The sequence below is a fragment of the Mchenga conophoros genome, linkage group LG12, assembly GCF_057382185.1.
Source record: "Mchenga conophoros isolate Kocher_MC1m ecotype Shallow Benthic linkage group LG12, M_conophoros_male_GT1.1, whole genome shotgun sequence".
Lineage (NCBI taxonomy): Eukaryota > Metazoa > Chordata > Actinopteri > Cichliformes > Cichlidae > Mchenga > Mchenga conophoros.
In genome coordinates, this window is record NC_140537.1 from 34,535,372 (window position 1) to 34,555,726 (window position 20,355).

General features: G+C 38.0%; 1 protein-coding gene and 1 long non-coding RNA gene across 3 annotated transcripts in view; one reads left to right on the forward strand and one right to left on the reverse strand.

Annotated features, from left to right (window-relative positions):
- Positions 1-2,640, forward strand: part of LOC146563096 (spermatid perinuclear RNA-binding protein-like) — a 101,690-nt gene extending 99,050 nt beyond the window's left edge. For both annotated transcript variants that reach the window (XM_085295480.1, XM_085295479.1), the window contains one exon: positions 1,159-2,640. In XM_085295480.1, coding sequence (XP_085151606.1) covers positions 1,159-1,247 — 89 coding nt within the window. In that variant the 3' untranslated portion in view covers positions 1,248-2,640. The remainder of the gene's footprint in view (positions 1-1,158) is intronic.
- Positions 1-20,355, reverse strand: part of LOC146563098 (uncharacterized) — a 68,863-nt gene that overhangs the window by 8,765 nt on the left and 39,743 nt on the right. The window contains exons 2-3 of the long non-coding RNA XR_014894717.1: positions 16,412-16,484; positions 8,081-8,142 (exon numbers count right to left, since the gene is read on the reverse strand). This is a non-coding gene — a long non-coding RNA (uncharacterized LOC146563098). The remainder of the gene's footprint in view (positions 1-8,080; positions 8,143-16,411; positions 16,485-20,355) is intronic.

Here is a 20,355-nt window from a genome sequence, read left to right on the forward strand (position 1 = left end):
AAGCCCGTATCCTCGATCAACTACAGTATAGAGAAAAGTGCAGTTAGGTTCACTGCTTACACTGAATCGGGAAGAAAACCTTATCGCCACCTACAACATATTAAGACTTTTATTCATACTTTGACTTTACTAGCATAAAGTAAAGCCCTGCATTATTCACAGGTCTAAATAAGCTTCGTTTCTCTTATACTATGCCTCAGTGCAGCTCCCCAATTTATCCTCTGTGTTAATGAGCAGTTCGACTGTTAACACATCAATGATACAAATTAAAGTCGACTAAAACACAACATTTCCGAATTTTGTGCTGCCTCTGTTTTCTGTGCTGAAAGCGTCTCTCTTGCGACTTCCTGTTTGGAAACTCGTTAAACTCTGGTCAACCAAGACGACCTCTTACGACTTCCTGTTTAAAAATACTGCTGGATAAACTTCCTGTTTTGATGGTCCCCTCTTCATGACCATCATGCTACAGCCACCTGCGTCTCCACACAAATCTGCAGAATCAGACTGTAACATATGTTTATAAAACATGGGGGTAACTTCAACGTCTAAAAAAATGAAGCCAGCCTGGAAGTGCCTGTATTCTTTTCAATGGCCAGCAGGGGGCGACTGCTCTGGCTGCAAAAAAACGAGGCAACTCTCTTGTTTTGTGAGAAAGTGCATTACTACAGTTGTGAAGGAGGATTATCCTAGGTATGCTCATTGGCTAACTAGCTACACTAAGATGAAAATGGTAAAAACACTCTGCTCGAGGCGTCATAGAGACCTCATTAACCATTGGGTGACATCCTAGTAGCTGTGTTCATCTTTTATACCGCCTAAGGGCAGGAACAGCTCGACTAGCAAATGATTTTAACTTTTGAAAAAGTTCAAATCTCTATGATTAACAAGCTCCAGCTTTTGTTGACAGAGGGTGGACCATAACCCTTGACACGACAGATTCAGTGGCTGGTAGGCAAGCTAGCTTTCAGAGACAGTAACCAACTGTGGCCACAAGATGGCAGTAATTTTCAGATTGGATATAGGCTGAGATCCGCTTCAGAACAGCAGCTTTTGGTATGGACTTATTCTTAGTGGGTTTATCTACTCTCAGAAAAAAAGCCTTCCATTAGCTGATAATGATTCCTAATCATGTTAACCCTGCCTGTCTCCTCTCCGCAGGCGGCCTGTACATCGACAGTGCCTATTACCAGCCGCAGACCATAGCCACACCTATAATCATCCACCTGGGCCCTCAGGATCTTTTCTGACCCTTCCAGTCCACAGAGGAAAGACACAGCAACAAACTCCAACCTCCCGTTGAATCCCTCACCCTTATTAAACACTGTCAGCGCCCCTGGACTACAGCGGCACAGCTCTCCCGGGCTTCTCCTTCAACAGCAGCAATATTGAAAGCAATATAGGAGAAGGAAACGCCCCGGGCAATGCTCTAACAGGTCCAGGTCTGGTTTTTGGGGAACAGGAGGCTACAGTCGAGACTCACTTTTTTCTGTCAGAAAATAATAAAACACGAAGCAATACCCCTGCTGCCTTCGGGAATCTCAGCGTGTCCCAAAGCAGCTCGACTCGAAGCACTATTTCCAGTCCAGCTGCTGAACTCAAACAGGCCATCAGCACATTCACAACAGTGTGACCTACTGTATGTAAATATGACATTTACTATCTGTACATATGGATGTGTGTGTTTTAAATATATATATAAATATATAAACATGTTAATAGATTTGAATATGTAAAACCCAGCATTTATAATCTATCTGAATGTAAATACACTAGTGACTGAAGTAGGTTTGTATTTAAAGCACTCTCAGATATGATATCTATAAATATTGAAACTTACATTTTACAAATTGTCTATAACGCTGTATTGCTATGTTGATTCTATATAATCCCAAATTTAACATTATTGCATATAGTAGATTAAGTAGTAATTTTCCAATCTGATTGTCTTCATGTTTTCCATCTCTGCTGGTATGGTTTAATCAGTGGTTCCCAATATACGGGATAAGGACCCATAAGAGGTCACATGGCAAGTTTTTAAATAGGCAGTTTAAAGAAGTTTATTCTAAATCAACATTATTAAATCCTTAAACTAGATTAAATTTAATTCACACAGTGTCTATTCACAACAACAGTGGCTTATACTTTGTTGCCGTTTTATCTCTAATATTATACAAACAGATAATCGACTATGAGAAACACTTGGAAACAGTGGGAAGAACTCCCTTTTGTATACCATCTACATCTATCTAGATGTTCAAAAAGAGTTATAAAAATATGATCTTCTCGATCTATAAAGAAAAGGAAAATATTTAAATTAAGTGAATGTCTCTATTTAAAAACAAACAAACAAAAAATTCATGATGTGATATTATAGTATATAGTATATCAGAAATCTGTTCACTATTTTTATTACAAATTATATCAGTAAGGAAGCTGACTAAATATTCACTGATAATTTATGGGACGGGGGTGGGATTAAATAAGTGTATACTTCTTCCCACTCCCTTTCAACATGTAAATTAATCAGAATGTTTTTTTGTATGTAATTTGTATAGTATATTTTTTTTTCTCTCATTTCTTTTCTAAATGTACTTGTATATTGTTCACATGTTGAAATAAATTACCAATCAATCAATCAATCTATATACGTACCATCTGCATTCATTCAAATATAACCCCAAGTAAATAAAGTAGTGCTTTCAGCGTTAATCTCGTTAAAATGGCGTTAACGCCTTAACCGCATTAACGCGGCAAATCTCCGTCTCCACCGTGCGTGGGGCTTCACGGCGTCAATGCGTTAGCGCGGTTAGCTCGTTAACGCGTTAGCACCGTGCAGCCCCAAGCACGGAGCGATACGCACTAACTCGCTAACGGAGACGTTAGCGCCATAACTGCGTTAATGTGGTTATGGCGTTGACGTCATCTTAACAAGATTAACGCTGACAGCGCTAAAATAAAGTCTCAGCTTAAAAATCAAAGATGCCTGTTATTCTCATGGCGTGGTCATGTTCAATGAAAATTCTTTGAGTTTCGACAACAAGCCTTCATCAGGAAATAGTACCTCTTTGCTACTTCCACTAATGAGAGTCTTTGTTTATTAAAACAATAGCAAAGTTCCATTGCAAAGCACATAGCTGCCCGGGCGCTGCACTGGGTGAATGGGTTAAATGCAGAGGAGCAATTTCCCTATGGGGACTAACATATACACACAACCTGGTGTGAAGGATATTCCACCAATAGGATGAGGCGTACAAAAGGATGTCCACATAAAAAGACATCTTTGGATCAAAAAGGACAATCTACGGGTCATCAACCTGGACATCCAGAACCCATCCGAATTTCAGGTTTTGGAACGGACCACTTCGTTCTTTACATACAAAGAAGCAACAAATAAAGAAGACGTACACAAACACAAGCTTCGATTTATAAATTACAGACCAGCAAACACCTCGGCCTAAATGAGGGCTTTCTGTAGATGTGAGTGCTTTTTGTTGATTCCTATTGCTAGAAGATTCCTGTTGGTTGCACATGACTAGAGAAAAGCGACGGTTTCCATCCCTCTTTCTAATTTTCCCAGATTGAACATCATCGACTCCTCTCCCCACGTCCCTCCCACCAGCGATTCAAGCGGGGGAGGCGATGAATGGAAACGACAACAACTACAGCCCATCTACTGCTGAATTTATGACCTCAGATGTAACTGTGCTCGTGACATGTTTTATATTTAGGGCATTGCATCATGTTGTGAATTAAATTCATAATATGATGCAATGTGACAGGATATCATACCTTTTTTTCAAAAATCTCACACACAAAGGCTGAATGTTTGATCCTCTTACATAACTGACACAACATATGAATAAAAAGATGAGTTCTCCTCTCTCCATGTTCTTCATAGTCCAGCTATGTGCCATGCTTCTTTTATAGTGAAGCTAAAAACATCTCCAAGGATATGTCTGTGCATCCTTAATCACAGCTTCTTCCTGTGCCTCGGCCTGTCCTCTCTCCTCTGTCCTCTTGATGCATTTTAGGAAGTGAGACATCCCTCAGCTTGGAGTACTGAGATTGATTCAGGGTCACAGCGAGGAGGACAGGGGAGACGAGGAGGCACAGATTAAAGCCTCATTAAATCCTGCTTGCTTGTGGAGTTTGTATGCCAAAGAGCATTAGAGTATTGGAGGTAAAACATGAGCATGCCATGTGAATAAAAGCATTTCAAGTCATTTTTAATAAGATTTTTAAGCTTTTCTATATCTGCCTTCCAAACTGCAATTCAAACAAAAACGACCTAAATGAAGAAAGCACTGCACCCCAAACGCACTCTAAACACGTCTCAGTCTTAGGTGAAAATTTTGGGAACCACTGGTTTAAAACGTTTGTAGACTTTCCTGAAAGAAAAGGTCCACAAGCTTGTTAACAGTGCCAATTCAAAATTCTAATATAATTATAATATTCTGATATTTATCACAGTATACATATTAATGATATATATATATATATATATATATTAGGGGTGCAACGATACACAAAATTCACGGTTCGGTTCGATACTTTGGTGTCACGGTTCGATATTTTTTCGATACAAAAAATGTTCATGCCTTTTTAATTTGTCATTTATTAAAATTATAAAAATATATTTTAACTCAAAAGTACAGTTTTTAAAATTAATGTTGCTGAAACAACAAAGTAATAAAAAATAAATAAATCTATCTGATTGAGAAATCACTCATCTTTGGAAAAGAGAGTTTATTACAGAGAAATGGCTCTTTCCAAAATAAGCTATACTATACGCTTCTTCTGGGCTATATTCTCAGCAGCATATTAAACATATCAGGTGATTAGTAAATCTGCGTTCGACTACTCCACCTAGGCTGCACTGTCGAGCGCAGATCCACTGAGCGCTCAACACAGACAGCATCGTCAGAAGGAAAGTTGATAAAATAAATTAAAAATTTTGTGTTGTTCGATACATATGCGTACCGAACCGAAAGCACTGTATCGAAAGGTTCAATATCGATACGAGTATCGTTGCACCCCTAGTATATGTATATATAAATATATATGTATATGTATATACACAGTATGTTTACAGAATATACTACAGAAAATCAATCAACAAAACAGAATTTGCCTTTTTTGGCTCATTTGGTATTAAATACATTTTATGCATTTCATGGTGCCGCAAAAATCAGTGCATGGCAAAACATATTTATTTAAATTAGCATTTTACCAATGGCATCACCATCAAAATTGTGCCAGACATTTGCTGCATTGCTAGTGTGCATTAAATACTTTTTATTTAGCGTGCCAGCCAATGAAAAAGAAGAAGAAGGAAAAAAACAAATAAATCCATGTCAGTGATTTGCTGTAGGTTGTTAGCTTTACTTTGATAAGCACAGATGAAATACAGTTTCCATTGTTCTTCAGTTACAGGTTTGTTGGTTTGTTTTTTTACTTTTATTTAACCGGGAAGTGAAGAGTGCGTTTCTTAGGCCGATACAGGGAGCATTAATCTAGTAAAACATGCAAACTGCACAGAAAGACCCAACACATGTTTGAAACCAGCAGCATCTGTGCTAATCACTGAGCCACCGCGCTCCTCATTAAAACCAATGTGAGCAGCAGTCAAGCGCAAAGTAGCACTCTGAAGCTGCTCCAGTTCTACATGATTGTAGCAAGGATGCAACAATCCAACATTTTCCAGTTCACGTTTCACCACTCTGGTACCAGTGTTTAAATGAAACAAGGGCTGGGAAATCATTTCTATGGCATCATCAGGCTTGACTCGAGATGTGAGTAAAATAAAATGTTACAAATAAATATCCAACAAAAGACAAAAGCGTAAATGAAATGTTATCACTCGTGCTTACAACACACATCAGCTTTCCAAGAAGTGTAGCAGCTCACAGCTGATCGAAATTAATTTAACAGATGACCTCACATCTGACCAATATCCAATCCAAATACAGACTACTTGTTGCGTCCCTAGGTTATAAATACTCATTATTGTATAGACACTTCATTAACATGTTTTAGCTGTATACCAGAAACTATGTATGGAGGCACACAGGGCTACAGATGTTAATAGAATAGTGACTAGCTAACGTTAAGAGGTACCTAAAATATGCTTAAATTAACCAGTTTCTGGGGCAAAAAAAACTCTTCAAGACAATTTAGCAAATTTGGTGGGAAAAACAACTGAGAGACATTTTTTAAAAAGTAAGTTACAGCATCAGTACAATTTGATTTAAAAGAATGATCATATTACATTTCTGGTGACTGGAAGCACAACTGTCTCAAGCAATATTCAACTCAGGAACATCCAAACCATAAAAAACAAAACAAGAGTGCAAACTTGATCTGATTATGAGATGTGGAAATTCTCTACAGTGTAACTGCAGAAGGGATGAAACAATGTTCTGACAGATTATATTACAATGAATGCCACCGTGGATACAGTGGCATTCATTGTGATATCCAGATTGTTGTGTTGAATGTCTCTGGTAGAATGTAAAACATGTACAACATTTTTCCTTCTTGTGCCGATGATTTATCAGCATTATGTATCCAAAAGATGAAGAATTATTAAAATTATGTTTTTTTATTTCATTTTTCAGTTTATCATTTAATTCAGAATTAATTTTAAGGTCTAAGTTTAACTTTGAAGATTTACTTTTGGCTTTGGACATGAGAGTGATATCATGAACGACGCCTTTAGAGTGTTAAACGGTAACAAACCTACCACCCGTCGCTGTATGGAAGTTCATTAACAACAAAAGTATAAAACCACAAAATGTGACCAAGTTTATTAAATTCAGTGTATTTTAAACCTGATAGGCCAGCACTACTAACTGGGTCAAAATGCGAGTAGAAATTGCTTCATTATCTCACGTTTGCAACTTTTACATGTCAACATCTGTATTTACAATTCTCAAGATTTTTTTAATAACACCTTATCACAACCACTATGAATAAAGTGTGTATTAGTAGTTAATTATCTTCAATTAATAGTTATTTACGGCTGCTAAAAATAATAATAATTTGAGTTGGGCAATGGTTACTGTAACCAAGCTGCAATTTGACAAGAAACAACCAGATAAGTAACCAGATGACGATCTGTCCGATCAAAATAACATAAGATTGTGAACTTTTGTCCTGTTTCTCTTTGCTGCTGATTATTAGTGTTATCAACTTATCTGCTGCTCTCAGTCAAACACAGACACACATTCAACAAGTGTATTAATAAGTTATTAATATAGTTTCCCCACAAAAGAGTGTCAAATATAAATATAAGATAAAAAATGTAATATATTAACATGTTATATTAATAATTCAATTAAATACTATTAATTGTGCAAATAAGTTCATTATTTTTAATTTTTCAATGCTAAATTATTTTTTAATTAACTTACATTTATTTACACTTTTTAAAATTATTATTATGTTTATTTTTCCATTCAAATGTATCTTTTCTTCACATTTTGGATTAATTCATTCATTTACCTATTTATTTATATATTGTCACATTTCTCCTTCATTAAGCAAAGGAGGCACTTTTTGTTTTCAAATGTTTTGTTTTTTTTGAAATTGGAAATTATTTTCAAATTAATTTTAAAACATTGTTTTCATTCATTTCTTCTTTTTTTTTTAAAATTTCATTATTTACTTTTTTATGCACTTAGAGCTGAGGCACCTATGTAATCCATTTGAGAACAAGTCCAAACTCAGAGTATTCAGTCATATGTACAGCATTTCATAATTCCCTATACCAACCCTAACCTGATCACATCTGCAAACACACCTTAATAACTGAGTCTGCAATCTCTCTTAGAGTGGAGTTCTGCAATCTCTTAAACTAAACTGAAATCTTGGATTGAAATTCCTCTTTTTTTTGTCATTCTTGAACTTCCATACATCTCTGCAATCTGGATTTCTTGTCTTTAATGTGCAAAATGAAAAGTGTTTTTCTGATTTGTGACACCAAAGCAAAACAGAGAAATTGATTAAAAGTGCAACATGAATAGAAGAAAGGGATAAAAGGAGGAGTTGTAGAAATGTGTACCAGTTGTTTGCTTCTAACCTCTTTTTCATCAGGGCGAGCGCTCCCCAAGTCACGCTCAGCTGCTGCGGAGCTAATTACATCTGAGAGAAGAAAAAGAGTGAAAGAAATGTCTGATTACACACTGAGAGAATCAGATAGCAGCACAAAACAAGACATTTAAAGCAGCTGTTTGTATAAAAAGCTGCGGCACTTAATGAGAAGAAATGTGTAGAAAGAGTGTAACTCTGCAGGATGCTTATTCGGTCTCCAGTATCCCACCGATGTTTCCTCCATCTCACCTCGATGCTACATGACAGCCAGGAGACTAAAAACAGACTTAACACATTTTAATTTTCCACTGAATTAAAACCAGTGTTACTGCTGTCGAGGTAACGTTCAGTTTTATTACAATCACTGATCAAAGTCAAAGTGTTGATGTTTTCACCTGCTGATTCATGTCTGAAATGTTTATGTCTCTTTTAAATAAACTTTCATTTCCCCTAAGGCAGCACTTTGTTCTGCTTTAGTGAAATTGCAAACGTCACATAACCAGAGATGGGCGAGTTACTGTGTATCTGATTACTTTTTTCAAGTAACGAGTAAAGTAAGGGATTACTATTGCAAAAACGGTAATTAGATTACCGTTACTTTCCCGTAGGAACGCTGCGTTACTGCGTTACTAAAACCGTGATTTTTTGCGAGAATGTCTCACGATAGTGACGTAAGCGAGTGCGCCGTTAGTGACAACAGCTGTGTGCAGATCAACAATGGATCACATATCGATTGTGGGAGAGAGTATGAGCGTGCAGCGTTTAAAGTGTGGAAGTACTGACCTTACTTTGAGTTTGATTCCATAAAAAGTGACAAAAACATTAGCGTCCATTGTGCGTGCGAAGAAAACTTCTTTTTACAGCGAAAAAAACCCCTAAACTTCCGAGCAAGCGCCGAGTGCGCAACGACGTAATGGGAAACTCACAGAGAAACTCGCGGAATCTTCCACTGACCACGGCACACCTGCACCAGGGTAAACCTCCGCCTACCGTAGTCCTGCTTTACAGGTGAAAATAGAGCAACAGGACCGCTGAGTCTTTGATTTTATTTATTTTCTGCTGTGTTTTACTTGCATCTATTTGAAAGACTGAGTGTAAACACAAAAAATATTTTATTTTATGTGCGGGAATGTGTAGAAAATAGGTTTAAATGTTAAACTAATTTATTCAAGTCAGAGAATGTTGCATATAATTAAATCTTTGCTTGATGCATAAAGTTAAAAGATTAAAACTAATAAAACAAGTTAAAAAAAAAAGAGACTTTTCCATTTGATTACATTTTGTATGATGGATTATGCAGAAAAAGTAGAATTGGGCTGAAAGATCTATCGCTTTATCACCTCTTCAGGTTGTAAATCGTGTTTTTAAAAAGTAACTAAGTAACTAAGTAATTAATTACTTTTGAAAATAAGTAATCAGTAAAGTAACGGGATTACTTTTTGGGGGAAGTAATCAGTAATTAGTTACTGATTACTTTTTTCAAGTAACTTGACCAACACTGCACATAACACATATTGATAAAAACTGTAATACTTCTGAGGCTTTTCTCTGTTTTTCATCAGGGGATCATGTGGAAAGTTATGAAAGCTTGAACTGATGAAAAACTCAGTTTAAGAAATGGTTGTAAAGATACTGAGGGAAAGAAAAAGAAAAAAAGTCACAGCAACAATCTGGATTTTCACTGGATAAAAACCCTGAAAAAGATCTAGGCTGGAATGAAAAGTGGAGTAAGTGTGCAGGTGTTACCAGTCCTGCTGTGTTTACAGTCAAGAGTTTCTCTTCAGGTTTGCACTTCTGAAACCAGAAGTCCAGAAAATCTGAATTCTTGACTATTAAAATAAAAAACTTGACCTTTGTGACTGCGATTTCACCGCAGACAGCAAACGTATGCAGAGAGAAATCATCAACTATCTGTGTACACTTATAAAAGTTAACTAAAAAAAACTAAAACGACGTTTAAAAAAATAATAAAAATAAAAAAATACTAGGGTTGATAATATCAGTCTTTGTTTATTGTGGCAAACTTTTTTGGCAAAAAGATTAAAATAAAATACAAGTCAGAGGGAGGCCATGAAGACCAAAACGAATAACTTCACAATGACTTACGGTGTGATGCAATGAATCGTTATTGCCTCCATTTTTGCAGCTCATGCTTCTTCCCCGTGTACCAGTTTGTGTCCGTGCACAGGAGGGTGAAGATTCTCCAGTTTGAAGGGGGAAAATTGTCTGCATTTGGAGCAATGATGGTGGCATATATGTGCAATTTTTAAAGTATTTCACGACCATCTGGTTCTGTTGTTTGCAGCAGAGGATAGAGTGTTAAAGAATGGCACAGACTTGCAGTCCTGAACGTGAGATTTTTGGCACAGTGTGACATGTGCTGTTTACATCCAGTATTTGCAGTCAGCAGTCTGAGTGCTGCTTCTTAAAACCACCATGAGCCGGAGAAAAGCCTCGACGTCAGCCACCTTGAGATCCCCTACAGCCGACCTGCAATCAGAGCTACAGTACGACACCTCTGCGTGAGATTAAAGCAGTCGTAAGGGATGGGTGGGGTTTTCTTTTTCTTTTTCAGTGTGAGGTGGAAGCATGCAGATGCAGACGGTGAGGATGGTATCAGATGGAGATCCAGATCCTGCTGGTATTTTTAGCTTTGAGAGAGGAGCCAGAAGGTGTTGGATTACGCAACGTGGGCACATGCCACCCTCACTGATGGCAGTTTGTCATCTTATATGAGCACCGAGGACCACGATGCAAGGAAGTATACTGCTTATTTATGTTCTTACCCAATCAAACACCTCAAACATCGGCCCAGAGCATGAAGAACAATGTAAAACATTTTGCTCTAATATTAATAATAATAGAAACATTCTTGCTGTTGTTGGTTAAACTTTCACACTTCAACCATAATTTCGCAGACAGAAACTGTACATTATATATACGCACCAAGTTAATGGCATCAGTGTGTCTGTGTGTGTTTGTGCTGTTTTTTATTATTCGGTTCATCAGCAGTCAGAGTCCCTTTGTCAACACCCCTGATTTTTTATTACGAAACATATTAATAAATATTTTTTGTCCCATAATTAATTGATAACTATAGTTATATATCTTAGTTTAAAAAAAAAAAAACAGTCATACAATAATATTTTATTTGGCTTTTTTTCCTTAAGATCAGAATGAAATCAGACACTGAGCTTCAAAAATCTTCTCACAGGACTTTTTGAAGGTGCAGGCTGCTGCGAGTTTTACTGTGAGACCACAGCCTCCTCTGCTGGTCGTCTTACTGAGCCGACAACATTTACCTGAGAGGCTTTTTGAAGGTTGAGGTCAGTATTTCTTCATTTGTGTCTATCTGACTTAAGGTTTTCTAAGGTTTTTTCTTTCTTCTAAAGATGTGAAGCAGCAAGAAGAAAGCCTAACAAAGTGAAGATGGTAAAAAAAGAAAAAAGTTCAGTAGAAATGCAACAGAAACAAACAAAAAAAAAAAAAAACAGTTAACAGGAGGAAAGAGAAGAAATTCAGAAAGGAGAGAATAGCTGAGGAGGATCGTGGTTTTTAAGACAAGTGCCTCCTGTCTATCCCTTCTTCTTGGTCTTCTTCTGTTTTACTAGCAGTTGGCAACTCATTTAATTAGAGCAGGTAGTTGTACTGCCCTCTAGTGGAAGAGAATGTAACCGTTGTCCATTACTCACGCCGATCGCTTAGAGTACTAATCAGGTGGAACCAGATAATATTCTATGGCACACCCATGTGCTGCAGCACAGTGGTTGGGAAACACTGCTTTATAAAGCTGTATAATAACTCTTCACTCTGTGACAGGTAAACACACCTGTCAGGTAAAAGATTTTGTATTATGCAGCTGTTGTTTGTTTATTGTTTATTGTAGACTTTACTATTTTTACTTTGTATTACTCTGCTGTGGTATCAGTGAGGTATCTATCCATCTTAATCCACATGAAGACACATGGATGATCTGAGTTTGCAACACTGAAATTAAGTGTCACAGCAACTGGATGTCACGCACTACAGCTAAAGGAGGGATGCTGTTGTTTGCCAACAGCAACACTGACAAGCTGAACAGGAAATGAAGCAACAAGAAAGCATCAATCCCAAGACCCTCTGTGATCCAGGCCCTCCAAGATAAAACAGATAAAACCAATATCTGGCTATCAGTGCCTGTTTGTATTCCCCACAATAGCAGACATTAAACTGGTTTCATTTTGCTATTGAAACCATATATAGTTATATAGACTATATACACTCTGGTTATAGAGTAAAACATGGTGAACAAAAAAAAAAGCTTGTTCTAGTTTCAGGTTGTCATTCTTTGAGTGGAAGTAAAACTGATTTCGTTTTTAACAGAAACTAAATGTGTGTTTTAGCCCTTAAAATCTGGAATATTTCCTGTAAGACACGAGGTGTTATAAATGTTGGAAAAAATTAAGTGATAAAATTTGACCAAACCCATAAATTACATGGCGCATGGCTTCATTAAACAGATGATGGCAGCAAACCTCCGGCAGTCTGACTGAGCTGCGCTGCAGCTGCAGAAACACTGCCGGCTTTGTCTCCTTGAATTCGGTGAATGTTTAATTATGAAGTGAACAAAACATGTTATTGTCTGAGCCAAAGATTCGGCTGCATACACGCCGTTATCACAGGGTGTTTTCAGCTTATTTTAGTTACAGCTTCAGTGAATCAGTGAGCTCCTCCGGCCAAACACACTGGCACTTCTCCAAAAAGGTACCTTGTGTTTTAACCGCCAGCAGTAAATGGTTCTGCATGTTTATCACGAGGATGATCTAAAATTATGCAACCTGGTTAAAAAAAATAAAAAAATCAGCTCATTTACTTTTTCTATTATGTGAAGTTACAGAAAATCAGGTCTGAAGTGAAGGCAGCTGTCTTTGGTAAAACACAGAAGACTTAAAGGATAGCGAAGCGTAAAAAAAGAGGTGTGTAATAAACAGAAAACATCCATTTAAAGTGTAGAATTGTTATTGATTTTGACCTCAGCGTAACCACCATCGTCCTCAGGCAGCTGAACGATAACACATGAGAAACAAGGAGAGTCAGGAGGAAGCTCAGAGAAGAGTTTTTATGCCTGTAAGCCACTGCTCAAAAATTTTGGACCGTGTAGAAACGTCTGTGTTTTGAAATAATGTCTCAATAATATTTTTATTTAACAAACAAAGCAATTCATTCACAAATTTTACAGATAAATCTACAAAAGTGTACAAAGAACCATAACTGCTGTATTTTCTGTGCATTTTCAATCATCAACTTAAGAATTCGCCTTAAAAAGCTGTGTTTTTGAAGCCAAACATGACCACATTTGGATGAAACGGTAAAGCTAATCAACTAATGCCAACAAGCTTAACCAGCAAGCTGAATAATTACTCAAATTAATCTAGCCAACATCATCTGCATCCCTGCAACCGCAGCACCAATCTGTCTGTCAATCTCCCCTCACTCATGAACAAACCCTGAGATACTTTAACTCCTCCACTTGGTGCAGGAGCTCATCCCTGACCCAGAGTGGGCACTCCGCCCTTTTTCAGCTGAGGACCATGGCCTCAGATTTGAAGGTGCTGATTCTCATTCCCACCACTTCACACACAGCTTGGAACTGTTCCAGTGCGAGCTGGAGGCCATCACCCGATGAAGCCAACAGAACCACATCATCCGCGAAAAGCAGAGATGAGATTCTGAGACCACCAAAGTGAAAGGCTTCCACCACATGGCCTCACCTAGAAACTCTGTCCATAAAAATTATGAACAGAATCAGTGACAAACGGCAGCCCTGGCAGAGTCCATCACCCACCGGAAGTCCGACATACTGGCAGCTATGCGAACCAAGCTCCTGCAACAGTTGTATAAGGATCGTAGCAATGGGCCAGAATTGGTCCGTCATGATGAAGAGAGAGCTGAGGGTAAAAGCGAAGCACTCAATTTACCGGTCAATCTACGTCCCTACGGTCACGAGCTGTGGGTAGTGACCAAAAGAACAAGAAAGCAGATACAAGCGGTGGAAATGAACTTCCTCCGAAGGGTGGCTGGCATCTCCCTTAGAGATAGGGTGAGAAGTTCGGCCATCCGGGAGGGGCTCAGTAGAGCTGCTGCTCCTCCACATCGAAAGGAGCCGCTTGAGGTGGTTCGGGCATCTGATAAAGATGCTTCCTGGGCGCCTCCCAGGACACGCTGGAGAGATTATATCTCTCGGCTGGTCAGGGAACGCCTGGGTGTTCCCCGGACAAGATAAAGGAGGTGGACAGGGAGAGGGAGGTCTGGGCTTCTGTGCTTAGGCTGCTGCTCCTGCGACACAGCCCTGGATAAGCGGAGGGAGGAAGGGAGGAAGGAAGGATGAATGGATGGATGGATGGATGATCTCACCAACACTATAACATATTCTTCTTTGATGGCTTGTCTGTATATTATTTGTCAGAATAAGGCAAAAAGGCTCTAACACCACAAACAGCCCAGTTTGGTAACACCTGTTCATCAAAGGAGTCACAAACAACACTTAGTTTGAATAAATAAAGTTAATTTAGTGATCTTTGATCTGGCGACAGAGTAAAGGGATTTTCACATCTCCTATTTTTAGACTATGGGAAAGTGTCAGACCACTGTGCACACTGAGTAACATTCAGTGTTACTCAGAATATCAACTTTCAGAGCTCTGATGTGCAAACCAACAGAATCACTGAGAGCGAACAGAGCAGAAAAACAAATACCTCAAGATAATATTGTTTTTTTACCCACTCTGTGCATTTGTGATGATCATGAATTCACGTTCTGCAGCTGGGGTCTCGTTTGCTCTTGCAGATCCCAGTTGATCAGTTGTCCCCATATCTATCTATGACAGGGTTATCCATAAACCAGGAGACGACTGACTCCAGATATTTAACATCATTTTTGAATCAAATGTGCCAAAGTGATTCATCAGTGCATCTTTGTTCGAGCTACAAACAGAATCTATGTATGAACTTCTAGATTTGATTTCCTGACACGTCTACATCTAATCTTTTGTTGATTTACACTCTAAACACGGCCCAACGGACACATGCAAGAGTAGAATTGGTGTTTGATGGTCTATGTGCCAACTCACACAAGAAAGAGTGCCAGGTTGGTAATACACAGTCAGAAACTCTACCCGGAGGCCCTGTCAAAGCACCCAGATCTATCAAGCTGGTACCATTTCAGTAACACTGTGAGTCACAGTACTGATGCCAAGTGTATTTCTGCAAGAAGCTTAACCAGGTGTCTTATTTAGAAATTTGTTACTAATGTATAATTAACAATGTATTTTCATAATTCCTACAAATTAGCATTGTTGAGTACAATTTTTGCTGTCTCTTTGGACTTTGTTCTTTAATTCAGCAGCACTTCTCTGCTTCATTCACTGAGGACACAACTGCAAACGTGGAGGCAGCCAATACTGCTGAAGATGGCTAACATGACGCCCAACAGCTTTTGTTTGAATATGGACAAATGCACAAAAAACATCTGTCCCAATTCTGATAAATTGTCCAAGTATAAACAGAATAAAATGGTTAAAGTTCATGTTCATACACCCCAGTGAAAAAAAGCAGTCAGTCAATGGAAAGATCACACAACTAAAGTCTATGTGCAAAGAGACAAAACTGAAATTATTAAAAATAGATTTCACACTATTCGACCAAGAACTGATGTCTCGACTTCCTCTGCAGCAGCAGGAAGACCTGAACCTGAAATATTAATGAAACCACAGAACCAGAGCCGGTAACACTGTGCAGGAGCTTTAACTGCTTTATTTCATCTAAAGACAGCAGCACTGTAACCAACCTGTATCTCAGATACACTGAATAAAAATATCTATCATTCAGGAAAAGCCAGCAACCGCCCGAAGGAACAGAAATTTTCACTCTTATATGGTAACAGTTGAAGGTGTGTTGGCTCCATTTTAGTAAATACAGATCAGCACAGCAGGATGAATTTACTCGACTGATGTGTGTTTGCACCTGTTGCACTGTTAGTGGGTGTTCGTGCACCATTGCTTAAGTGGTAGGTATATGCAAATATATACCTACCACTTTACTTACAATTGTGTCACAACTAATTTAATATTAATTAATATTAATTCATTAATAGGTGTAATTTAAGGGGGAAACAATTATTTTATAGTGAGCAGCTGAATGCATATTGGGTTAAACATCATGTACTACAACATTCATTAGGTTTCAATCACATGTGGGATTATAACATTAACTTTCTTTGATTTTGTTTAAGTTTTACACCCAAGTTTCTCTTTATTTATTAAAAAAATCATGTCTCTACTCACATTTGTGATTTTCACAGACAGGACGAGGATGGCATCGGTTTGGGGAACCTCAGATTAGCATCCCTGTTTGAACCTGTGTAAACAGTCACTCCAGGATTAGTTTTTCTGTTTTCTTCTTATTTTTGTTTACAGTACAGAACAGCAGACCCACATGACAAAGAGCTGTTACGACCATTTACTCAATGCAGAGAAAAAAATCCATTTGCCGTGTTGTCACATTATTTTAGTGATTGATTAGCAGGATTACTTTCTAGAGGCCCTGTACAGCTGAACACCACAGAAACCAGTCGCCTGTGCGGTGCAGCTACAAAGGAGTCCTCCCAATGAGCAGAGCAGAGAGCCTTGTTAGTTTCAGCTCCTTGCACACTTCTCACAGTGCGACTGATTTTTGTCCACACATGGTCCATATCCTCCATTGTGGCCCATAGATTATGCTCCTGCAGTATTCGGTGACTCATTAGCTGCTGGTTCCATTATTGATGCTCTGTTTGCATGCCGCAGAGAAACCTCACTGAATAATAGATTGAACCCGACTGCTGCCGCTTTTGGGACAGAAAGGTGGGGAGCAAGAACAGAAGGAAAAAAAACGAGAATGGTCGTGGCCATCTTTATTTACTCTGCAGAAACCAAATGTAAGAATAATCATTTTGTACCGTTTTTAAAATGTAAAGCGTTTACATGATACTTATTATTAGAAAGAAACTTCTAAGTAATGTCACTTTTCTAAAAACAACTTCTTTACAAACATGTAGGACTTGAAAACAGACGCATAAGTGTGGTTATCTCGTGATATTTTCTTTCCAGAGTCAGCTGATATCTTGAATTTTCAAATAGCTGCAAATGACCTTTATCAGATGATGAGTCAGAAAAAGTATGTGCGGCTGTTTTGGTGCTTGTGTCCACTTGTGAATGATTTCCTGGAAAGTTAAACAAATAATGTGCTGCACCATTGTAGACTGTTTCTGTTAAAGAAACAATAAATACATTTAAATTATGTTAGCACTGGCTTGTGTAACGTTGCTAGCTTATCTGATAAACTGCCCCTGAAGTAACCAGCTAACATTAAAGGACCAGTTGTGTCCAGTTTTCCAGTCAAGTTCACCCCTCTCCACTCAGCCGGGCGCTTCGAGACTTTACCGACCAATATGTGATGTCAGAGTAGCCATGTTTAAATATATTTAATGGTCCTGAAAAGCAGTCCCACTGGAAAACCAGCTGGAAAATAACTGACGTCAAACCTACACTTTGCTGACAGATAAGATCTTTTCAACGTCAGAGTAACGTTTCATAAATAACTACTTAATTAAATCACACTCAAGAGCAAAAAAGACAAAAGGTCAGTTTTATAAATAAAGTCCCAGCAACGTAATCTGATACCAGTATAAATGCAATTTAAAAAGCAAATTAAAGAATCTTAAAGGCAATTTTGTTCTTAACTGGTAACCACTGAAATGAGAGGCCAGCAGAGCAGACATGGAGTCCCTTTTAGTGCTGCATTTTCCACCAGCAGCAGAATAATATGTCTGTTTTCTGCAAATCTGCTGCCACCTCCACAAATTTCCAACCAGTGCCTCCAACAAGGTGAGCTGTGCAACCGCCTTGCAATCAAAAGTCACCCAGAGGTTGAGGATGTTGTGTGCTCAACCTCTGGATAATCAGTGGACCTTTGCAAGTACTGTAATTGTTTGCCAAAAAGATGGAAAAAAAAAATCATCCAATCCTCAGCAACCAATATTTCCTGGTTAAAAGACAGTTTCTGTCCCATCTTTTCTCTAGTGTTTGTAAGTCACAAGAACATTTGTACACTGATACTACAGGATGAGCCCTTTTTTAGAGTTGGAAAAGTTGCAATATAAAATCTGTCTTTTATATAACTGATGCAAGAACTATTACCCAAATAATTTATGTTTATTTTATTTTTTTTTTTTCTCTGAGGATTCAGAAGTTGTGACTACTGTTCAGAAAGTGTCCAACATCGTCTCACACAAAGATCCTCTTTGCTCCATATTTGGTTTGTTAGGATCAAATCACCCAATCCACTTTATGCAATAATCAAATAAAACTATCTGCATTGGATTTCAGTTTATTTTTACACAATCTGTAGCTGCAGCAGATGAACAGATGACAGTTTAATGACTCTCAGATATCAGGCGGGTAAAACAACGAAGTGTTACTGGAAGTGATGCCTGCTGTCGAACATGGTCTGTGGTCATACGCTCACAAAGGCTGTTAGCAAACATCGCTACGTCTTTCAGTAAGATGACATCCTCACATAAAACTCTGTGCTCGAGTCAGAAAAAGAAAACAAACAGCAGGGCGGTTAATATGATTTCACCGCAGAAAAGAGCAACGCTGAGTGGAATTGGACAGTGCTGAGTGTTATTACAACATTTATTCAAATCAATTCAAAGTGAAAACAGCTTTGTTAACATGACAGCAATGGTGTGTTTCTGCCAAAGCTGCACAACAATCTCATTTGTCGAGCTTGGCAGGAGGAATGTGAGTTTAACGGTGATGAAAAGACTCATTATGATCTGTGAAGAAACCCTTAAAGGGAGTGTGTACTCTGGATTTTTGGCTGCTGTTGTTAATTTGTCAGTGGGATATCCCATCAGCTCACTAAAGGCTCATCAGGGCTTCCACATGTAGCTTTGTTTTTGCCAAAGTGCTGCAGTTTAAAGAAGTGTGGTTTACATTTTTCCCAGGCTACTTGAATTTTATTCAACTATTTCCATTTTCTGCTACTTTATTATACTCCACTTGTGTCTGCATGTTTTATGATCATTCCACTATTTAAAGAGTAGCCTAACACGGGCTAAAAAAGGACTGTTTTGCTAGCCTCTCTGCTTAAAGAGGACCTTTAGGGGGCTAAATAATGAGATCAGGATATATTCATGTAACAACTCTGAATCAAAATCTCAGACTAAATAGTGAAGTCTGAGATATATATCTCTATCTATCTATCTATATCTATCTATATCTATATCACTTCCCCAAAAAAGTAATCCCGTTACTTTACTGATTACTTATTTTCTAAAGTAATTAATTACTTAGTTTTTAAAAACACGATTTACAACCTGAATAGGTCATAAAGCAATAGATCTTTCAGCCCAATTCTGCATAATCCATCATACAAAATGTAATCAAATAGAAAAGTCTCTTATTAAAACTTGTTTTATTAGTTTTAATCTTTTAACTTTATGCATTAAGCAAAAAATTTAATTATATGCAACATTCACTGACTGGAAGACATTTAAACCTATTTTCTGCACATTCCAGCACATAAAATAAAATATTTTTTGTGTTTACACTCAGTCTTTCAATTAGATGCAAGTAAAACACAGCAGAAAATAAATAAAATCAAAGACTAGCGCTCCTGTTGTTCTATTTTCACCTGTAAAGCAGGACTGCGGTAGGCGGAGGTTTGCCCTGGTGCAGGTGTGCCGCGGTCAGTTGAAGAATCCGCGAGTTTCTCTGTGAATTTCCCATTACGTCATAGCGCACTTGGTGCTTGCTTGGAAGTTTAGGGGGTTTTTTTCACTGTAAAAAGAAGTTTTCTTCCCACGCACAACGGACGCTAATGTCACTTTTTATGGAATCAAACTCAAAGTAAGGTCAGTACTTCATTTGAAAATGCCGTTTTTGTGTCGCAGTGTGGACAACGAAAATGGAGGCGAAAACGATGACGTATTTTAGTCATGTGTTGCAGTCATGTGACCAATTAAACGAAGATTATGGAGGGCATTATGCAGCAGTTGTTTTGTTTGCTCTCAATGTTGACAGCCCCATTAAAGATTAAAGTCAGTCTGTACATGCTCCAGATAGCTTTTCTTCAAATTCTTTAATTCTAACTCACTTTTGCAACTTTTGTATTACTCGCAGCAACAACTCCACCTCATTGTTAGTCCATTTAAAAAACTCGGTGCTTTTACTCGACATTTTGC